The sequence below is a fragment of the Rhinatrema bivittatum genome, chromosome 3, assembly GCF_901001135.1.
Source record: "Rhinatrema bivittatum chromosome 3, aRhiBiv1.1, whole genome shotgun sequence".
NCBI lineage: Eukaryota > Metazoa > Chordata > Amphibia > Gymnophiona > Rhinatrematidae > Rhinatrema > Rhinatrema bivittatum.
Genome location: NC_042617.1, coordinates 523,706,474 through 523,730,021, shown reverse-complemented (window position 1 = coordinate 523,730,021; position 23,548 = coordinate 523,706,474). Strand labels below are relative to the sequence as shown.

Below are 23,548 nucleotides of genomic sequence, written 5' to 3'. Positions count from 1 at the left end.
AATTGAGATTTTGATGGTCATATACTCAGAGGTTCTGATGACAGATGAGATAATTTAGTAGAGCACTCTGGGGCAATGACATAAAAATGGTCAAGATCTGTAAACATGGGCAGAGTAAAGATAAGCATCATAGTTGCCGACTTTCATTTCAAAGATAGAACTTTAATGACAATGGCTCCAGTTTTTTTCTTCTTATCTTTAATGATTTATTGTAACCGAACCTTTGACGGCACCTGTTAGAACAGGGGTCAGGAACCTTTTTGGCTGAGAGAGCCATAAACGCCACATATTTTAAAATGTAATTCCATGAGAGCCATACAATATGTTTAAAACTAAATACAAGTAAATGTGTGCATTTTATGTAAGATCACACTTTTAAAGTACAATAAGTCTCTGAAAATATTACACCAGGCCTTAAGACACCAATACATCTCCTATTAGGAAAACGGACCAAGTCAGGCTGCTATAGAGTCCTACACAGAAACAACACGCCAGCAGAAAACCTCACCTGAATCATGTGCTGTCCCTCACCTAACATACAGGTCGATCCAGTAAAGTGTGCTCCGTCGGAGCGCACTGTCACCCTGCTCTGGACGCGTGTTTTCCCTTACCCCTTATTCAGTAAGGGGAGGAAAACACGCGGCCCACCCGCGGCACCTAATAGCGCCCTCAACATGCAAATGCATGTTGATGGCCCTATTAGGTATTCCTGAGCGATCCAGTAAGTAAAATGTGCAGCCAAGCCGCACATTTTACTCTAAGAAATTAGCGCCGCCCAAAGGTCGGCGCTAACTTCTTCCGGCGCCAGGGAAGTGCACAGAAAAGCAGTAAAAACTGCTTTTCTGTGCACCCTCCGACTTAATATCATAGCGATATTAAGTTGGAGGTCCCCAAAAGTAAAAAAAAAAGTAAAAAAAAAAAATAAAAAAATTTTGAATTCGGCCCGCGGCTGTCGGGCCGAAAACCGGACGCTCAATTTTGCCGGCGTCCGGTTTCCGAGCCCGTGGCTGTCAGCGGGCTCGAGAACCGACGCCGGCAAAATTGAGCGTCGGCTGTCAAACCCGCTGACAGCCGCCGCTCCAGGCCAAAAGGAGGCGCTAGGGACGCGCTAGTGTCCCTAGCGCCTCTTTTTCCTCGTTTGCACCGCGTCGCCTAATTTAAATACTGGATCGCGCGCACCGGCGAGGGGCCGGTGCGCGCGCCGGGAGAGCGGGCGTTAGTCCGCTCTCCCACGGACTTTACTGGATCGAGCTGATAGAGAATAAAGAGACCAAAACGCATAACAAGAAGCATGCAGAAAAAACTGAATTGGAAACTGCAACAAGCCAGAGTCTCTGTATGCAGTGTAACAAAGGGAAAAGAAACATCACCCATCCTTATAAAACAAATCAAGAAATATAAAATCATCAGCAGTGAAACTGTACTAACAAAAAGAACATATTTCGAAACAGCTGATGAGTGGAATATCCAATAATTAAAAACTCATAAAACATTTCCAGACACCAACAAAATATTTCAAAATAGCAGACACAAAGACCCAGTAATGAAAAATAATAAGGATACAAAACTTTTTTTGCTCTGCATACCTGGGAACGTTTGATATCCAGGTGTCCTGAGATTGTTCTGAATTAGCAGGAGGTGGGGTGGTTTGCTTGGAACTTTCTCCTCTCTCACAGGTCGATACAGTAACGTTCAGTTAAAGATTCCCCGTCTGTAACGTGCTGGGAGCGCACAATACAGACGAGTAAGGCGGTCCAGCAATACAGTCTCCAGTTTCACGCATCCTTAGCGCTTCCTAAAATAAACACATAACCCTTTCCGCACGCAGCATGTAAATGAACGAAAAAGCTGTATAATGAAGGAATTAGCTATTCCCCTCCGATACTGTAACGGGCGCTGATATTATCTCCTCAGTAACCCGCTGTTCTGCCGCGGCCTTAACGTGCTAGTTTACCGCCTCCCCCTAGTAGGTGTTAGTGTAGTGTAGTGTAAAAACATTGCTTACCCGCCCTGGTCCCCGGTCCAGCCGTCCGGTGTAGCCCCAGTCCGGTCTCCTGCAGCCCCGTCCGGTCCCCTCCTCCCGAAGCAAAAAAAAAAAAAAAAACCGAAAAAGTAGCAAGGCTCGGGCCTGCTACGATAGGCCCTTCTCCCTTCCTCCCGATTTCGCGTGTAAGCGGCAGCGGCAGCGGGGGGGGGCAGCGGGATCCGGGGGCAGCAGCGGGGGGGGGGGGGGGGGGCAGCAAAGAAGCAAAAAAAGCGGCATCCGGGATCCGGGGGCAGCAGCGGAATTGATGCCCGTGCGATTTTGGCGCTCATGCCATGAGCGCCAAAATCGCACGGCCATTCATCCAGGCAGAGGGAACCGGTGGCGAAAACGGCCCACGGTTCCCTCTGCCTGGATGAATGCACGGCCCCGCCGGAATGGATGCCCGTGCGATTTTGGCGCTCATGCCATGAGCGCCAAAATCGCACGGGCATTCATCCAGGCAGAGGGAGCCGACGGCGAACGACCTCCGGCTCCCTCTGCCTGGATGAACGCACTGCCCCCGCCGGAATGAATGCCCGTGCGATTTTGGCGCTCATGCCATGAGCGCCAAAATCGCACGGGCATTCATCCAGCCGGACACGCGCCCACCCATCCAGGCAGCGGCGGGAGCCGGACACGCGCCCACCCGCCCCCCGGGATCTGAAGCCATCAGCAGGATCGTAGCTCCCCCCGACGAAGACTAAGATGGCCGCCTGCACGGGGGAAAGCGTGCAATTGGCCGCTGAAGACGTGACGTCACATCCCGTGACGCCAAACGTCGTGACGTCACGTCTTCAGCTTTCCCGTGCAGGCGGCCATCTTCGTCTTCATCGGGAGGAGCTACGATCTTGTTCCTGATGGCTTCAGAAAAGTAAGTTACTTTTGCGACTTACTTTTGGGATCTTGACAGATCCCAAAAGTAAGTCGCTTTTGGAAAAAACCAAAATTGTTGCTTTTGGTTTTTTTTTTCTTCTCTGCCGCCGCTGCTGCCGCCTACCCGCCCGATCGAACACGCGCCCACCCGCCCGATCGAACACGCACCTTTGGTTTTTTTTTTTTGCTTCGCCGCTGTGTCCCACCTCCTCCCGGAGCAAGGCTGCTTTCGCGCCCTGCTCCGGGAGGAGGAGAGACACAGCAAGAAGTAAGTCGCTTCGCCGCTTCCCTCCTCCCGGTGCCTGTCATTCCAAATGTCATTTGAAATGACAGGTACCAGCGCACCCAGGTTACTGTATAGGTGCTGTATTAAGCGCCTATACAGTAAAATGGGTTGCGCGGGCATAACCCTTCCCTATCGCTTCACAGCCGCGGCATGCATTTGCATGCAATTAGAAGAGAGTATCGGGGACTCAGTGAAGAGAACTGTGCGTGCGGGGAGGAAGGGTGCGCCTGACACTGCCACACTGTTTCTACCACGGCCTTACTGTATCGACCTGTCAGTCACATACCAGCGCTCTCTCTCACACTGGCTCTCAATGACACACCTATACACACATGCTCTCAGTCACTCACATATACACATGTTTTTTCTCTCTCACTTATATAGGCTCTTAATTACACATTTACACACATGCTGTCTATCTTTTCATGCTTACACACACACACAGGCTTTCAATCACATAAATACATGCTGTCTTTTTCTCTCACACACAGACTCTCCTTCACATGCTTACAAACATGTCCTCTCTTTCTCTCATTTACACACAGGCTCTCAATCACATACTCACATGCTCCCTCACCTAAATCGGCTCTCAATCACACACAGACACACATAGTCTCTCTCTCTCATTTAAACACAGGCTCTCAATCACATACTCACATGCTCCATCACCTAAACCAGCTCTCAATCACACACAGACACACATGATCTCTCTCTTACTTATACACACAGGCTCTTAATCATACATACACATGATCTCTCTCATACACAAAGGATCTCAATCATACACACACATACTCTTTCACACAAACAGGTTTTCAATCACAAACTTACACATACAGGTTCCCAATGGTAAACTTACATTCATGCTCGCTCTCTCACAGGCAGGCTCTCAATCACAGACATACTCTCTTTCACATGTACAGGCTCTCAATCATTCACATACATGCAATCTCTCACTCACACATACACACACACACACACACACAGCCCCCCCCCCCCCCCCCCCCCCGCGGCCCGGAAGAGGAAGTGAAGAGTATCGGGTGCGTGCGCGGCAAGAAGAGGCCACGCTAGTGCGCTCAGCATCGGCCCGAAGAAAAGAAGACTGCAGCGCGGCTTGGAGGAAAATGAAGAGGTTAAGCCACGGCCGATGGGACTCCGCCTCCGCGAGGGCTGAAAATGAAGAGGTTAGCGTTGGGAGAAGGCTGCTGCTGCCGTGAGTGAATGAGAGGGGCTCATTCACTCTCTCTCCCCCACCCCCACCCCGGGAACTCACGGCAGCAGCAGCCTTCTCCCAATGCTAACCTCTTCATTTTCAGCCCTCGCGGAGGCGGAGTCCCATCGGCCGCGGCTTAACCTCTTCATTTTCCTCCGAGCCGCGCTGCAGTCTTCTTTTCTTCGGGTCGATGCCGAGCGCACTAGCGTGACCTCTTCTTGCCGCGCACGCACCCGATACTCTCCACTCCCTCTTCTGGGCCGCGGGGGGGGGGGGCGGGAAGAAGAGAGCACGCCGGTGCCGCTGACTCCAGCTGTCCTGCCGCGTTCCGCCCGGGGAGCAGCTGGGTCAGCGGGAAAGTGTGGCGACACTTGTCTGCGAGCCAGATGCAGCCCTCAAAAGAGCCATATCTGGCTCGCGAGCCATGGGTTCCCGACCCCTGTGTTAGAATGTACGATAGAACACTTTCCCTACATTAATTTATGTGCCATCATGTAAACCGTTGCGATGGTAGACTACTTAGCGACGGTATAGAAAATTTTTTTAAATAAATAAATAAATCTGATCCTGTTCCTGAAATGCCCATTTTTACTTTTTCTGATGCAGAGTACTAAGGTATGTGCCTAGTTCTCAGTGGAGTCACAAGTCTCCTGACAGCTCATGGAGCAATTGAGCAGGTCTAGTTTTCTGTGCGACGTGCCTGGAATTTATTGTTAAAAGTACTCCATAAACTGACCAATGCAGATTACGAATCTACATTCAGAATCCTCGAAGATTTTAAAATGTTTTCTTCTTTACAGTATAGTGCTGTGGACACCAACCCACTCTCTCTGTATGTGATGCACCCTTTCTGGAATGCTATAGTTAAGGTAAGATGTTCTGCCATATGTTTGTTCTTTGAAAGGGTGTTGGGGAAATATCTTTGATTGTTTGGTCTTGCAACTTGGTTGGGAGCTCCTTACGCTGTTACCCAGGAAATGTGTGGTTGGGCTGAGAGGTGGAAGCTGCGTAATTTTGCTTGCTCTTCTTTATTGCTGAAACAACTCTTTTAAGAGTATTTGGCTCCCTCTGCAACTGGGGATCTATAAGTGCCTTTATGGGGTGCATGGATACTTAGGCCTTGCTCCGTTCATGAGCACATTGAATAGATTTCAGGTGGGGAGGGAACCACAAAGCACTGGTTTAGGAGGTGGGGCTGAGAGAAGATGGAAATACTGAAGACACTGTTCTAGTTCTCTGTGATTTTTAGGATGTGTTTAAATTAAGAAATTCTTATACTATAGAACAAAACAATTTAAAAATGTTCTGTTATTGAAACTTATTGTAGCAAAGTAGGTTAGCCAGCCCAAGTTTAGACAGCCATTTTTATGGTTTAGATTTCTTGGGTTAGGTGGTTTGAGCTACTGTCTCTGTGTGAATTTTATGTTTGTATTGATTTTTGTGTAGTTTGTTATGACATTGTGAATAATTTAGTGATATCTTTTTTAATGATTGCTTGGTTTTTATGTTCTGTCTTTATTTTTGAACTATGCTTTTGTTTGAAGCTCTTGAAAAGACGGATAGCAAAATTGAGCTATTAGTAGATATATATTCCTGACAGTTCAGGGAAAGTAGTCTTCCAGCCCTGTTAAGCAACACAGCTCATATTGTGATAGCAAACGATAGACTAAAACAGATTTCCAACTGGGATACCACAACAGACTAATGTACTGTGGGGTACCTCGGATATGCCATGAAATTTTTGGCCATCTGCAAAAGGTAGGATGAGGGAAGGTCACAGCTGCTGTGGTTGGCAGCACTGGCACTTCTCTCCCACCCAACCCTTGATCCCCTGTACAATGGCCTTTTATTGGTAGAGGAGTCAAATAACAGCTTTTGTTATTTGCTGCTGTCACTGCCTCCTCTACCAGCTTCCTTTTGAAGCTGCAATGGCAGGGTCGGCGCGTCCCAATAGGAAAACTAGGCGGTTGCCTAGGGTACCGGCCATTAGGGGGCAGCAAAGAGCAGCCATGTGGGGCTGCAAGTACAGCCCATCCTGCGTGTGGCCGAGAGAAACAGTCTTGATGGTCCACGAGTGGTGAGAGAGTTTGTACGTGTATGACACAGCAATGGTGTTAGTGTGAGCCTTTGTAAGGGTGTGTGAGAATGAGACAAGGAACCTAATTGTATGTAAGAGAGGGGGCCTGTCTAAGTAAATGAGGTCTGGGCCTGGACTGGTGGGGGTGGGAAATGCAGGCGCAAGGCAGAAGGTTTGCCTAATACCCTTTCACCAGCCTTGGGCATTGGGTCCCCATAGTCTCACAACACATGCTGGCCCTGTGTAGTTCAGTCTTCAGGGGAAAGCCAGCAGAGAATGCAACGTCTGCGGCAGCAGGCAAGAGTGCTGCCCACTGGATTCCTCTTACTGGCTGGAGGCCATCCAAGAGGATGAAAGGGGAAGGGAAGATGGTGCTGATGTCAGGGGCCCAGAGGGAAGAGAAGGTGGTGTTGGGGATGGGGAGAATGAAGGAGAAAGGGGTGTTTGTGTGTCACGACACTAAAAGGTTGGAAATTGCTGTGCTAAAAGGTAGAATCTGATGATAAAATGCTAATTCAAGCTTTATTCAAGTAAATGTATCTGCTTCAGAAATACTGCAGCCTTCAATAGACCTCACTATTGATATTTAAAATGATTTTAAAACACAATTATATGTCAGCTTGTTTTAGTGTTTCTAATATATGTTTACCATGTAGACTTTCCTAGATTATGACCGAGGGAGATGCAAGTGGGAATAATGGAGTATTCAGATCTTAGGAAGTTAACTTCTTGTAGCCCTAGATATAATCATATAAAGTATTAATTGAATGGGTTATATTTTAGAAAGTGAACCTCTGCAGCCATGGGTATGACTGCAGCAATTTTTTATACTATGCTTTTAGAAAGTAAGCTTCTAGTAGTCATGGGTGTCGGTGCAGCAACACATTTTGTTGTTGTTGGGTTTTTTTTTTTGTATGTTTGTATAAATGTATGTGTTTTTATTGTATTAATTATGAATATTTTATTGTAAACCACTTAGTAACTGTTAGGTGGTATATAACATTTTTAAATATATTTTTTTTGTGTGCAGATTTTCCCTAGGTGGTTGGCCCCTAACTTGATAACCTTTTTTGGGTTTCTGCTTCTTGTCTTCAACTTCTTCCTTATGGCTTTCTTTGACCCAGACTTCTATGCATCAGGTAAGAGAATGAAGGATTAAACACTTCACATGATTCCTGAAACCTAGCTGCTGCAGAACATCTGTCTGTGCTAGCTGGTGCTTCATCAGTAGGTAGTGTGTATTCAGAAGGAAGTGTTTAAGTGGGGACAGAAACCCCCTCTTGCTCTAAAACTGCCAAATGTTGTTAAGCTTCTTTCTTTCACTTGGTGCAGATCCTGTCTCCGAGCTCGGTTTGATAGCGCATCAAAGCATTGGTACTGAACGTGTGCAAGCAGATGGTATTCTCTGGTGTGCGGCTTCTCTTCTCCGTGCCCAGCATGTCTTCACTGGCAAATTGTTCTGTCTGCAAGGAGAATGTGCCAGAGAATTTGCACAGGGCTTGTTATAGGACTTTGTGGACTGGGAGCAAAAATGTCTGCTCTCAGGGAGGGCTCCTGCCCCTGCCATAACATTTGATCAATATTGAATAACCAAATATTAAACTCATAAAAATTTCATGGTTTGAATATTTAGTGTTCAAAATACTCAATCTGTAGATAGCAAGTAATACAAGCATAGTAATGACCTCTTGACATACAGAATAGTTGTGGGTAGAGCCCGTTCAGTTAAATACTGTGATAACATGGCAGAGCACATCCCTTCTCCATGCACTTCTGGCTATTAGTGTGCTTCTCTCTCCAGGCTGCATGGAAATATATAAACAATGCAGCATCTGTCTGAGAGGGGGTAAAGTTGTAATCCGATGCTGGAAGTATCTGTGCCTTGTACCGTGGGCAGCCCACTTGTTACTCTGCTTGTTTCTGTATTCAACTTGCTCGTCTCATTGTTCACAGAAATTGCATTCCTGTTCCTTGGACTGCGTTAATACCCAACACAGTGAAAAGCATTGCATTACAATACAAAAATCAACAAGTCGTTTGGTTTTTTTTTTTTTTAAATGGAGTTTGCTAGGAATAGCTAGGAGTTTCTTTCTTTCTTTTTTTTTTTTTTAAGTAGAAAATAATTTGAGTAATAATATACACTACCTCATCCTGGAAGGAATATCATATGGCATAGACGGCTTAGAAAGTACATGGGTTAATGGAGGTCAGTTGCTGGAGATTTAGTTGCAAAGTCTGAATAAATTGTAGGTTACAATTTGCTGATGTGTTCTCAGAGTGCTGCTGAGCTTTTTAGTGGTGGGAAGGAATTTGGTAGTCTTTAATAGATTAAAGCTCATGTACAACTTTTTGGATTTTTTTCTTTATCTGGTAAAAGATTATCACAGCATACAAAGATTTCCAGTTCTCTGCACGACCCATACGGTAGCTTGAACTTCATGCTGGATAGGTTTCCTAGAAAATGAAGAGCAGCTCGAATATTCAGTCTTATTTGATTAAGTGTTGAAAGTATCACGCGCTCCATTAGTGAGTGGAAAAGGAGAAAAGGCACGAACCAAAAAAAACAAGTCCTATGCACCTGGCCGACTTGTTCGCTGTCTGCTGACAGGGCTGTGACGTGTGGTGTGGAGTCGGTCCTGCAGTATTATGAGGCGGTTCACAGCAGGCCTTTGCCAAGAGGTTTTTCCAGGAAACCAGATGACCAGTTTGGAACTGCAGAACATGATCCTGGCAGCAGAGCGGAACCGGACTAGGCCCCATATGCAAGATTTTTCTTTACTTCTGGCGAGCAGCTGCAGTGGGCCTCACTAATTAAGTCTAGTGACCAGTACCAGTTACGTGTTTAGTCTTGAGACTGTTCTGGTACTTTCCAGGAAGGCTTTTGAGGATACATTGGGGAAAAGAGGGCTTCGGTTTCCTTTTATCTTAACACCTGTAATCGGTGCTTTTAAACATTTAACCCCACCTTCTGTTTTACAGGTAAAGGATGACCCACTAATGGGGAGGAGAGAATATTTAATTTCTCTTAAAATAATTCCTTTATAATGTCCCAAGACCTTGCCCTCTTTTTTTTTTTTTTTTCTTCTCTCCATTATTTAATTTTTCATGTTAATATTCAGCACTGCCATGCTCTCACTTGTTCTTGCAGCATTTGCCATTGTTTTTCTCTTAAAATAATCATAAAATAACTTAGTTTTTTTCTTATTTTAAATGAATTGTCTGAGTTTTTTTTTCCTTGGCCTCAGATCATCTTTAAGGAGTTTTGTGTTTTGGCAGTATAGACGGTGTTTCTTTAAAATGTGTTGTCATAGTGTCTGGCACTATGGATGGTGCACTGCATGCAGATTAGTTAGAGATCAAAATAGTTTGCCCTATAGCTTGTCAAAATTGTGTGTTTTGTTTTTTTTTTGGGGGGGGGGGGGGGGGAGTGAGGAGCAGAGGAAGAGCAGGATAGAAAGTGAGAACATGGAAAAAGTATGTAGAAACCAGCTGAAAAACCACGATTGTGAGCCCTGCCTGTAATTTAGGGATTTTCAGGTATCGCATTCTCTTGATTGACAGTCCGATAAATCCCACTCTAAAGGAAATCCCTTGGATTGTAGGTGGCTTTCTGATTGCATTGTTCGCTCCCATTTCTAGTATGGTGGTCTCTGCTTTGTAAATTCCTCAAGTCTCTTTTCATTAACAGAAATTTGTGATTGCAAAATGTCTGAACACAACAGAGTTTGATAACAGGCATAAAATAAGTCTTTATTTGCTCTTTGAGGCCAGAGGCACTGCTGTAGTTACCCCTTACTGTGCAGCCTGTGGTTTCTGAGGGGCTTTCTTCTCATGCACCTTGAGCTGAGATTGTCATCTTAGTGTGTGTGTGTGTGTGTATGTATATATGTGTATATATATGTGTATATATATATATATATATATATATATATATAATAAAATATTTTGACACTTTTAGGGAGATGAGATTAGGAGTAATGTTTCTTTCAGTAACAAGTATCGCAACACTTACTTTTATACAATAAAATCAGACATCTACATTAACATACCAGTTCGCCCAGCTCTTGAAACTCACTCCATGATGTTTATACAAATTATGCCACCATGCTATATTTAAACAGATACTAAAATTTGTAATTGCATTGAGTGGGGTTTTCCAATTCAGAGGTATGCATACTTCCTAAGGGGATTTGGAAAGGATTGTGCGGCGGATGTGAGGGATGGGCTGCTCAGCCATTTGTTCCCTTTATCCTTTTTCCAAACGGTTGCTGTTGCTGCTGCTGCTGCAGGCGGCTTCACGTTTTACAGCAGAAGCTGGTCCTGGGCCCCGCTGTGGTGGCAGTAAGCAGTGATGACACCTGGGCAGGAACTGGGTCAACACTATGTGCTTGCTTCTAGCTCCCACTTCCCCCTATAAGGAGCCAGGAGGAGGTCTGGGCCTGGGAGCAGAGAACATACGCTGGCTTTCTTCTTGCCCAGGGCTCTTAAAAGGTTGATCATCGCTGTTTTGCAGCAGGAAGAAAGACCTGTGATGGCATTGGCAATTTGGGAAAGGGGGACAGATGCCAAAGATTTGTGGCTATGGTAAGTGAAAACTGCTCATTATGAGGTGATCTTCTGTAGGAATCCTATGCTGCAGAGCAATATTCTGCTTCAGGATGGCCATTGCTGCGGCTCCTGTCGCCACCACAGTGTGTACACTTGGAGAAGATGAGTGATGTTGGAGGTGAATGCTGGGGGAAGAAGATGAAGACAAGGGCAGGTGGAGGGATATTGAAAAGGGAAGATGGAGGACTGGTTCACCTTGAATACTGTGTACAATTCTGGTCGCCGCATCTCAAAAAAGATATAATTGCGATGGAGAAGGTACAGAGAAGGGCTACCAAAATGATAAGGGGAATGGAACAACTTCCCTACGAGGAAAGACTAAAGAGGTTAGGACTTTTCAGCTTGGAGAAGAGACGACTGAAGGGGGGATATGATAGAGGTGTTTAAAATCATGAGAGGTCTAGAACGGGTAGATGTGAATCGGTTATTTACTCTTTCGGATAGTAGAAAGACTAGGGGGCACTCCATGAAGTTAGCTTGGGGTACATTTAAAACTAATCGGAGAAAGTTCTTTTTTACTAAACGCACAATTAAACTCTGGAATTTGTTACCAGGGGATGTGGTCAGTGCAGTTAGTATATCTGTGTTTAAGAAAGGATTGGATAAGTTCTTGGAGGAGAAGTCCATTACCTGCTATTAAGTTCACTTAGAGAATAGCCACTGACATTAGCAATGGTTACATGGAATAGACTTAGTGTTTGGGTACTTGCCAGGTTCTTATGGCCTGGATTGGCCACTGTTGGAAACAGGATGCTGGGCTTGATGGACCCTTGGTCTGACCCAGTATGGCATTTTCTTATGTTCTTTATGTTCTTTATGTTCTTAGGGCTTTAGATGCAGTTGAAAGGTGGGAAAGCCAAGCAGGAGGTTGAGAGTGAGTGAGAAGTGGAGGAGTAGGAGACATGAAAATGGAGTTTGAAAATTGAAATAGGAGGTGGAAGGTTGTGAAAGATGGGCCAAATGGTGAGAAGTGAAGAGGTATTGGACAGCAGAATGGCAGAGGAGGAGAAGAGCAAAGAGAAGCTTAGTTTAGTTTTAGTACTTGATCATAAAGTATTATAAATCAATGCAATGTTCAGTAAAAACATGAAATAAAGGATAACGTAACTAAAATAAAACAAAATAAACTGTGAGATAGAGGAGGGAGTAGGGGGAGAGATGGAGAGAGAGAAAATGGAAAGAAAACCAGAAAAAGGGTTCAGAAGACCATAGAGGTAACGATTGCTAAACCTTGTGATGACCAAAAGCCTCTGACAGCAAATGTAGAAAATCCTTTTGTTGTAATATGCATGTCTGGCCTGTGTTTCAGGGGGCACCGCTATGCTGATCTGGGGACGGTGCCTCCCCCCCCCCCCCCCCCCCCCCCCCCCCCCATCCAACACACAGTACTAAAGGAGGACTTGAACTGAGACTTTGAGATAGAAGGGGTTCACTTTTTTTTTTAGGCTGAAAAATCTGCACTGTTGAACAGGACTGATGCAGGTTTTGATGTTGCTTTAAAAGTATTTTGTCTCCTTTCCTGTGTAGTGGGTTTATTGGTTTATTGTATTTCATCTTAATGTGGAATCCCAAAAAAGGGAGCCTGATATGTAATATGCTATACTTCCGTATTTTTTTTTTTTAAACCTCATCTTCTGTATCTGAATTCTCAAATGTCGCATTTTTGTGATCAGCACTAGGTCAAGAGCACATTCCTGACTGGGTATGGATTGTAGTGGGCATCCTCAACTTCACAGCATATACGCTAGGTAAGCGGAAGGCTTGAAAAATGCGTGTTGGGTGGGTCTCGGGAAGCTCCTCTGGTTTCATGCTTCTAAATGTTGCTTATGGGGGGGCAAGAGGGGAGAATTCAGCAGTGGTCATTTGATTGAAATTATTGAAACTAAAGCGGCTAAATCTAGTTAATAAAGTGAGAAGCGTGAAAAGGTAGAATACAAATTAGGAAACACTTTTGTCGCCAAAAAATTCAAAAATGGCTTCCAATACCAGACCAAGAAGCAGTATGAAAAATGAGGAAAAAGCCAGTTTAAAGTGCTTAATGTGAATTTATTTTTTTTATATTAAAATTAATCTGAAAAACTGCTTCGCGTACTCTTGCCTTATAGCAAATAAGAACTTAACAAGAACTTGACAAAAAGCATCACGTATATACAACGCCTTATGCTGCTGATGCATTTCCAAAAGTAATGTTACAGCTCGGTGTGTCTGGTCCGTTAGATGTGCACTTCTCTAACGTACATGTGTATGTGTGTGTGTGTGTGTGTGTGTGTGTATTCAAACCAACATGCACTTATTATATGTAAGTGGACCATTATGCAAACACATACAGTACCTAAAATCACATCCACACGCCTTTCTACAAAAGTATATTCTTTATTATTTATAGATAATTTACAAGATATTAAATTACTTAAACCCGTATATGTTCCCCACAGTGGCTAAACAACATTCACACTTAACTAAAATGAAATCCTTCACACATGCACACCACTTTCTCTTGTAATCATTCACTAAAACCCTTCTCAGTATTCTTCTTGAGATATCTTCAGGCATTACAAACACTTAAACATTCCTATACAAGCTTTTCATTTATAAGCAGCCTGACATCTCAATGGTTTCTGTTGCGAAACAACAGATTCCAGTGTTCTTAAGTCCTGATCTTATCAAGCATTCCCTCGCTTGCACTAGGAACAAACTGATTTTTATCCTATATTACATGTGGCTTTACCAATCATATGCAGAATAAATTGACACAGTACTTGCTCGGTCCAACCACAATGAAGACAGCAGATTCCAAATTGGACTTTTTGTAAAATTACATCTTCATATTTTTGCAATTACCTGCACAGAAGCTGTCCAGATGATAAAGAAGATATGTATGTCCAAATGTCTATCCCAACAAAGACCTCGTTTTGCCTGACAACTGGGTTTCACCGGGGGGTGGTGGAATCTTTATTCACTATTTCGTGTGGCCTCCATCACAAATGCCACCTCAATAAAGGTCAGCGGTTGGGCTCAAAGAAATCTTTGCCTTTACATATCTTCCTTTGGTTGCCTGGTGGTTAATGAAAAATAATATACCAGTACTCAAAAACATATTCCTATAATATACATACATTTTTCAGAGCAGCATTTCCATATATCCTAAAAAACCTGACCCATGCCATTTCCTACCTGAGAGGCTGCATACACAGTCTCCCAACAACTGACATGTCCGCAGACAAATGGCTAACATTGAACAGAATGCTGTCAATATATCACCTCCCCCTCTTTTTGTATCAAGAACGTCGGCTTTATTGAATCTCAGTAGAACACTTCCCACTGTATGGAAGGCCATGGGGTTGTAAAGTCTGCCACCCTTTTATTGCAATCTCTCCACACAGTCCCCCCACGGAAGACACTATTTTAACTGGTCCACATCATGTTGATGATCCCATCAATGCTTAACTAATGAGGCATCTAATTTCTATGTGCAAATGCATGCCTTATTCTGTATTATGTGAAACTTTACTGCAAGTTTAATGTGCCCCATATAGATCTTTGAACACAGACATACTATTGCATAAACAACCTGTCTAGTGTTGCAATCAAAATATCATTTGAAGGTATGTTTGATATGTTTACTGGGATGCTGAAAAACTTTTATGTGCAGTACATTGCATACTACTCACCCTGTGCAACAAAACTGTCCCATAAATGTCCATCCTGTCCTTTCCTATTCCAGGGACTGGTATGCACTAATATGTCTTTTAAATTTTGGCCTCTGGTCTTTGCAAAGATTGGGGGTTCCTCAAACCCTGTGTGTGGGGCCAGCACTTGCCAATGTGTTAAAATAATCCTCAGTACAATATAAACCGAAGCCACAAGTGAAAGAATAATCTCTGCACCTTATGTGTATGTGTGGAGTATGACAGTACACATAGGACTAGAAACTGTAGGGAACATAAAGGGTTTAAGTTATTTAATATTTTGTGCATTATTTATAAATAAAAGGAATATACTTTTGTAATTAGGTGTGTGGATGTGATAGTAGGTACTGCATGTATATTTTATAATCTGATCTGTTACAGCATCTTTAGTATCTGAATGCTTTTTAGATTCACCAGCATAACACATGGAATGCAATGGACACAAAAACTAGGTGATGATACACTCATATTGTTGGGTAACTGTGGGTGCGCAGAGGTGATATGAAGGCAATCGGTAGTGAAGGTGGGCGGTAGTCTTAAAGACTGGCTTGACACTAGGCGTGGAGAGGGGAGCTGCATGGTGTCTGGAATTCCTGGGGCCAGAGGGACGATAACTGGAAAAACAAAGCATTTAAGAAATCTAGAACTGTGATCAGTGGTGATCTTGAAGAGGGGAAGCTGACCACCTTGTTTTTCTCTTTCAGATGGTGTGGATGGGAAGCAAGCTCGACGAACTAATTCCAGTACCCCCCTGGGGGAGCTCTTTGACCATGGCCTTGACAGCTGGGCCTGCGTATATTTTGTAGTGACTGTATACTCAATTTTTGGGCGAGGAAAGTCTGGCGTTGATGTCTTTGTGCTCTACCTCCTCCTCTGGGTAGTCTTGTTTTCCTTCATCCTCTCCCACTGGGAAAAATACAACACAGGGATTCTCTTCCTTCCCTGGGGATATGATGTCAGCCAGGCGGTAAGTTCATAGTTTTTCCTTGTCTCCCTGCATTTTTTTTTTCCCATTTTGACAAAAGGTCCCTTATCCTTGTGAAAGAAGGGGCTGTATTTTCTTGGACAGAATTTCTTTTAAATATTTTTCTTCCTCATAAGCTGCTTCGGAACAGTTCTTTCCACTGGAAAGATTAAAAATCTCAGCTTTCCAGCAGCGAATGGCTGCCTTTACTGCTTCATCAATTTCATTGTTTAAAGGCAGTTAGATGTGTGTGTTTGTGGTGGCAGGGTGGGGTGGGGGCAGTGGTATGTGTTTATTTCCTGTAGTGCGTATGACCCTTTTCAGACTTAGGCCCTTGGCGTTTCTCTCTCATGGATGTGCTTGACCAGTGCAACTTTTTCCAAAGTGCAGAATGTGCTTAGTGTTTAAAGGGTGCCTGATGTTAGGAACCTCGGCTGTGCTGGCCTGTGACCGGGTTCCCTCACCTGCGCCAGCCAGTGGCCCGGCTTTGCTGCCGCTGCTCCCGGCTGCCGACTCTGCTCGCAGCCTGCTCTTGCGATGTCCCGAACGCCGCCTACTCCAGTTCCTCATGGTCTTCTCTCTAGATGCGTGCGCACCGAGACATGGGATTTAAAGGGCCAATGGCTGGAAAGTTCCCCGCGGCCCAGGCTGATGACGTCAGGCTAGATGGGTATTTAAACCCTGCCTCTCTGCTTCCAATTCACCTCAGCAACGGGTCCTGCTCTTCTGAGAGTGAGAGCTGTCTGCATTCCTGACTCTGCCTTGCTTTGTTCCTGGTTCCAGCGTTCCTGTTCTTTGCCTCCGGTCCCTGCCTTGCTCCTCGTCCCTTGGACTGCTTTCTCAGTTCTGACTCCTTGCCTGGTACTTGATTCTGCTTGATTGCCACAGGCCTCTACACCTGGACTCCTCCGCTGCTTCTATTCTTGCTGACTGATTCCACGCCTGGAAAGACCCGTGCCTAAGTCCTGCCAGCCCTGGTACCCAAGGGCTCAACCTATGGGGAACAAGGGCTGGTATAGATGAAGGTCCTGTTGGGTCTTCTCTCCCAGAACCGCCGCCCAATGACGAGGACCTCCAGGGGCCACCCCTTGGGGGTAGCAACAATTTGTCTTGGCTTAAGGGTCCACTTTCCCAACAGATTGCTGAGTTCATGGACCCAGCGGACCTATCCGGCCTACAGGCCATTCCTGGCCTGGCCCAGCGACTGCAGCAACAGAAGTGCTTGGATGTGCTAGCTGCGACTGTGGAATGCCTGGGGAATCGACTGGACTCCACCCTGTCTTCCAGTTCCCAGCTGGCCCCAGTTCCAGTACCCACGGATCCTGTGGCGAACCTCCATCTGTCAGCGCCACTTCGCTACACAGGAGATCCCTTCATAAACCACTGCTTCATACACTTTTTGTTACAGCCAGCCCAGTTCAACGATGGAATCAAAACAACCTTTATTCTGTCATTCTTGGGCGGCAAGATGCTCTCGTGGGCCTCTCCCCTCTGGGAAAGAGGCCACACCCCCTTGCTCCAGGACCTTCCATGCTTCCCCGTGGGCGTGGCAAAAGGTCACAGGCACAATACATTGGGGAGCAGAATTGGTGCAGCCCAGGGTCATCTCCCCGCTGCACCAACAGGTCTTTGATGAACCTGGAAGACAGTCTACAGCTGTTTCTGAGCTTCTGCATTTGACAGGGTTCATGTCCCTTGCCAGAGTATGAGGTAGAGATCTGCACCCTAGCATCCGGGTTGGGATGGCGAGAGGACAGCCTCCAGAGTATCTTTCTGGAAGGGTTGTCTTCCAGAATTAAGGACGAATTAGCTGCCCGGAATCTTCTGGATGATTTGGAGGCTCTGATTGGCCTTGCTGGTCAAGTTGACAGACTATAGCAACACCTCCGAGAATTGTACCCTTCCCACGGCCAGTGGTACTAGCTCCATCCTTCTCGCGGCCCATAACACTGTCCAGTGCAGCTGCGCTCAAGGCACCCCTCACAGAGTAACCCTAAAGAAAGACAGCGTTGGCGTACCGTAGGCCTATGCCTGTACTGCGCTGGTAAAGGTCACTTGTTGGCCCAGTGTCCCAAGAGGCTGGGAAATGCCAGAGCCTAGGAGTCGGTGGGGAGATGACCCTGGGCTGCACCAATTCTGCTCCCCAATGTATTGTGCCTGTGACCTTCCGCTACGCCCACGGGGACTTCACTACCCAAGCCCTGATTGATTCTGGCGCCGGAGGGAATTTTATCTTGGTGGATCTAGTCGCACATCTGGATCTACCCACACTGCTTAAAGAACCACAATTTCTCCATCCGAGGGGATGAATTACTCACATTACCACTCCTGTGAGACTCCGCACTGGGATCCTTCATGAAGAGGAGCTTACCACCTTCATCCTGGAGAAGACGATACACTCGGTAGTCTTGGATCTTCCCTGGCTCCAGAAACACTCCCCTTGCATTGACTGGTGGACACTGCAAATAGCCTCCTGGGGTCCTCTGTGCCTTGCCCTGGTCTTCTCATGGCTACCACCCCACTTACCTTGCCTCTGCAGTATGCTGATTTTGCGGATGTTTTTGCCAAGGAGAGGGCTGAGACGCTCCCTGAACCTTGCCCCTTTGACTGTGCGTTCGACCTCCTTCCAGGTATCATGCCCTCCGCCCCAGAGCTGGCCCACCTATTCACCCACACACACACAAATAGCAAAGAGCCGAAGAAGTCCTATAGTGCAATCAACACAAAAAACTAAAGGACTCCGTCTTAACTTTCAAAAAATCATGCTAGCAAAATAATGTTTAAATTTTTAAATGGAAACCGCATCAGTAAGCCTGACAACGACTATGTGTATAACAAAGTCATCCGGTCTTATCCTCATATGCAGCAAAGTTCTCAAATAACCCCTTGTGATGCTTTCCAGATTTAAATAGTTACTTCAAAATTCGACACCTTTGACAGCGGCCGGTGGCTGCTGTCAAAGGTTACAGATGAATAATTTTGAAGTAACTATTTAAATCTGGAAAGCATCACAAGGGGTTATTTGAGAACTTTGCTGCATATGAGGACAAGACCGGATGACTTTGTTATACACATAGTCGTTGTCAGGCTTACTGATGCGGTTTCCATTTAAAAATTTAAACATTATTTTGCTAGCGTGCATTTTTTTGAAAGTTAAGACGGAGTCCTTTTGTTTTTTGTGTTGATTCCACCTATTCACCCAACATATTTTCCGCCTACATGGACTCCCCTGGCACATTGCATCGGACCGCAGAGTGCAGTTCACTGCTAACTGTTGGCGCTTCTTGTGCAAGAAATTTGGGATCCAGCTTGACTTTACCACAACGTACCACCCGCAGGGCAATGGCTAAGCTGAACGCACCAACCGGGCCCTAAAAACCTTCCTATGCGCCTTTGTGAACATCAGACAGGACAACTGGTCCTCTCTACTCCATTGGGCCGAGTTTTCACACAACTCTCATGACCATTCTGTGATCGGCTCTTTGCCTTTCTTGGTGGTCTATGGTAGGCAACCAGCTTCGCCACTTCCCATGACCCTTTCGGTGCCATCGCCTACAGCGCAGCAAAGCTCATCTACTGCACACCCTTTGGACCCACACACAAGACCACCTTTGGGCAGTCGAGGAAGCAGAAAAAACTGCCAATAAACATTGGCAGCCTGTGCTTCTCTTCAAAACTGGAAACCGGATATGGCTTAGCACCCGCCACATTCGGTTGCGAGTACCCTCGATGAGACTGGTCCCCTGGTACATCGGTCCCTTCTACATCACAATGAATCGGTTCGGTCACCTATCGCTTGAGGCTGCCTTCCTCTTTAAAAATACACATGTTCCACGTCTCACTCCTTAAGCCCCTGGTGTCCTCCTGGCCTTGCCGGGAGGACCCGGAACCACAAGACCTGTCAGCTGAAGAAGAAATCTATCAAATAAATATTGGACATACAACGTCATCACAGGAGATAGGAGTACCTAATTGCTTGGGAGGGTTTCGGGCCTGATTGAAAACACTTGGGAGCCTACCTCCAACATACTTGATAAGACACTTTTTCGTCAGTTTCACATCTTGCATCCTGAGAAGCCCGGGCCTTCTAAGAGGGGACATAAAGGGGGGGTGTGGGTACTGTTAGGAACCCCGGCTGTGCTTGCCTGCGACCGGGTCACTTCACCTGTGCCAGTCAGAGGCCCGGCTCTGCCACCGCTGTTCCTGGCCGCCGACTCTGCCTGTAGCTTATTCTTGCGGCGCCCCGAATGCTGCCAACTCAATCTCCTCATGGTCTCCTCTCTAGGTGCACGTGCACCAAGTCATAGGATTTAAAGGACCAGCTGCCAGGAGAGTTACCCGCGGCCCGGGCTGATGACATCAGGCTAGGTGGTTTATTTAAACCCTGCCTCTCTGCTTCCAATTCACCTCAGCAATGGGTCCTGCTCTTCTGAGAGTGTGAGTTTTCTGCGTTCCTGATTCCTGCACTCCTGACTCTGCCTTGCTTTGCTCTTGATCCCTGGTTCCAGCGTTCCTGTTCCTTGCCTCCGGTCACTGCCTTGCTCCTCATCCGTTGGGTAGCTTTCTCGGTTCTGACTCCTTGCCTGGTATTTGACTGTGCTTGATTGCCACCAGCCTCTACACCTGGACTCCTCCGCTGCCTCTATCCTCACCTACTGATTCCACGCCTGGGAAGACCTGCACCCAAGGGCTCAACCTGCATGGAACGATGGCTGATATAGGTGAAGGTCCTATTTGGTCTTCTCTCCCAGAACTGCTGTTCAACGACGAGGACCTCCAGGGGCCATCCCCTGGGGGTAGCAACAACCTCGTCTCTGCTCAAGGTCCATTTTCCCAACACTTAAGGTGCGATACTCTGGGTAAATATTGGATAAGTTGCTGCGTTTGAGTCTTTATGAGACTAGGCATGAAATAAACTGTACTGCATACTAAAGATGTTCTTATTATAACATTTTATAAATTGAAATTGAAGGCTTTTTATTGTAGTCAACTAAAATGTAGAGCTGTGCTTTCCTGAAAAGGATAAATTGTTATTCAGAACTTGCTGCCAGGTACCCTGTGTTTGGCTGCCCTCTGACTCTTCTTGCAGTTTGTCACAGAGCCCTATGCTGCTGCACTGTCTTCCCAGATAGATTGTGCAGGGGCTTGGAGCTCCTCCTGCTAAATCCTGAGTTGCAGAAAAGACAACTCTCTCTTTTTTTTTTTTTTTTTTTTTTTTTAAATGTGCCCATTGTGCCTCTCACAGTTTAGTCATGCTATGGCCATAGTCTGCCTGTACCTTTTTGTACAGAAGAAAATTCAGTCCTGACCTTCTAAAAACCAGTGGATTGACCATGCCCTGAATAATCGTTGCATAATTGCTTAACTTGTTGCTCTTACTCTGATTGTTTGCTAGTTTTTCTTTTTTCATTTGATTTAGCATTTAATGTCCATTTTGATTATGCTGCAACACACTTTGAATGCTTTGTGCGAGAAGGCGTGATATATAATTCGTTTTGTTTATAACTTGAGGGGTAAAAGTCCATCCTGTCCTTTTTTTATTTGACTTGATTCTTTCCTGATAGTAACCTCCTGCACGGTAGCCACCTGTGGTCAGCATTATTAGAGTTCAGTTTCATGTGCCATAATGTTGATACAGGGTCTCCTGTGTTTACAGTATGATGGCTTGAGTAAATACAGTATGGCAAGACTGTTAGCTAGTAATTATAGTAGTTTTGTGGAAGCATGGATACTGGTATAAAATATATGTATTAGATTTTAAAAACAGCAATTCGTGGTAACTTGTTTAGCTATTTTTTGTAGTGGAGGTGATAGTACTACTATAGTGTCACCTACTTAAAAATGGTTGGCACCCTCGATCATGGGGTTGTTTTCTAACAAGGTTACCCATTACTATTGCCATGATGCAAACAGATGGAACGTTACCAGATTCAAGAAACCTTTATTAGCATGACAGTTTTGTACATGTGTTGCCAAAGTAAGACATTAAATCCTAAAAGGAAATAATTGCAAGGTACAGGAAAGAAGTTAATGAGGACAGTTACAGGGTTGTGGTGATGGTTAGGATTGTTTCTGGTTATTGTATGTTTTTCTGGCCTGGTGGAAATGAATCCGTTTTGCTACTGTAGCAGCTGTGAATTCTGTTTTTTTTCTGAAGACCTGCAGATCAACGGACACACACACCTACACACCTTTCTAGAAAAGCCTGTGCTGTTGTCACCAGATGTATTTGGGATTTTGCATTCTTTGTGTTTTGTTTTCATTTTCTGCAAGTGCACAGAGGGGGAACAGGACTACACGGCACTATGACACAGAGGAAGTGAAAATAACAGCGGTTTGCTGTGTTGCTTTTTCTGCCAGGTCACAAACCTGGAACCTTCTGAACTGCCGCAGATTGCTTCCATTTCCGCAGTGAAGCAGAGTAGGAGATGGAATCGGCTGCTAGCTCAGTCCCAGCGCATTTATAAATAAATAAATAAAATGTTTTCATGAAAATCGTCACTGGCTGTGACAGCGAAAAAGGAAACAGAAATATTTGAGGTGCTGGGAAACTAACTAGGAGTGAAGTAAAGTGCACGAACGTAGCAGAAAGAAGCAATTCCTTAGCATACTTAACATTTAATTTTTAATCCTGAGATCGTGCTGACTGGCTCAGTCTGTTCAGTGAAAGTACCCAGAGTCGATTGCATATTGCTTACAAACAGTAAGAGATCAGAGAGAAATTATATTGAGCACATATAAACTTATTAATTGTTATGACTTTTTTTGTTATGTATGTATTTGTAACCCACAAAGTTCATTGGATCGAATGCTAGAAATCTTTGTAAATTAAAATTAAATTGTCTTAATTTACTGAGAAGATGTCTAACTATGTAACTTGATATCTAGAGGGTGTGAGAATTCCAACCGAATGTGACTCTGGGCACCACTGTCTACTCCTGGGGGAATTCTGTGCAAAAAAAATTAAAATTCTGCAAACTTTATATTGGTCAAAATAACACAATTTACATGACAGTCTTTAATTACATTTTAAATTAATACAGAAAAAAATTATTACTTAGAGATGCAGAATTTTAAATATTTTGGGCAGAATTTCCCTAGAAATTCACTGTAAGAGTGTCCCTTTCATGCACTCTCCCTACTCCCCTGGCCACTTTGCCCTCTCAGGCCCAAACTCCTTCACCTGCCAGGATCTCTCCCCTCCACCTCTAGGCTCAACCCCTTCTACTCTATTGCCAGTCCTAGAGTTTGACCCTGTTCTCAGTACTGCCCCTCATACAGGCTCCCTCACTCTCTTGCACACACACACACAGCCCCTCGTACAGAGTCCCTCTCTCTTGCATGCACACCCTCATAAGCTCCCTTTCTCTCTCTCATACATATCCTCACACAGGCTACCTATGTCTCTCTCTCTCTCTCTCTCTCTCATATGCACCTCTTCACACAGGCTCTGTCTCACACGTACACAATCCCTTCACACAGGCTAGCACCCTCACATACACACGATCCCTTTTTCATACACAGGAGCTCCCAATCTCTCTCACACACACATACTCCTTCATAATCTCCTCATATAGGCTCCCTCTCTGGCACCCACACTCAAGAATCCCCCCATTCTCTCACCTCCCCCATGCTCTCTCTCACACCCTTTTTCCCTCGTCTCTCACACACATATACATGTTCACTCTCACCACGGGCCTTCATCTTCAGCCGTGAGCGGAGCACACTCCGTTCGCGGAACATGGGGGCCTTCATCTTCGCCGCAAACTGCACGCTGGGGCCTTCATCTTCATGCGCTCCATTCATGGCATG

At 45.3% G+C, this 23,548-nt stretch overlaps 1 protein-coding gene across 1 annotated transcript in view; it reads left to right on the top strand.

The window, feature by feature from the left end:
* SELENOI (selenoprotein I) overlaps positions 1 to 23,548 on the top strand; it is a 161,542-nt gene that overhangs the window by 54,205 nt on the left and 83,789 nt on the right. Inside the window, exons 2-5 of the mRNA XM_029596256.1 lie at positions 5,199 to 5,267; positions 7,506 to 7,614; positions 12,757 to 12,831; positions 15,477 to 15,739. Of these exons, the coding sequence (XP_029452116.1) occupies positions 5,199 to 5,267; positions 7,506 to 7,614; positions 12,757 to 12,831; positions 15,477 to 15,739 (516 nt within the window). The remainder of the gene's footprint in view (positions 1 to 5,198; positions 5,268 to 7,505; positions 7,615 to 12,756; positions 12,832 to 15,476; positions 15,740 to 23,548) is intronic.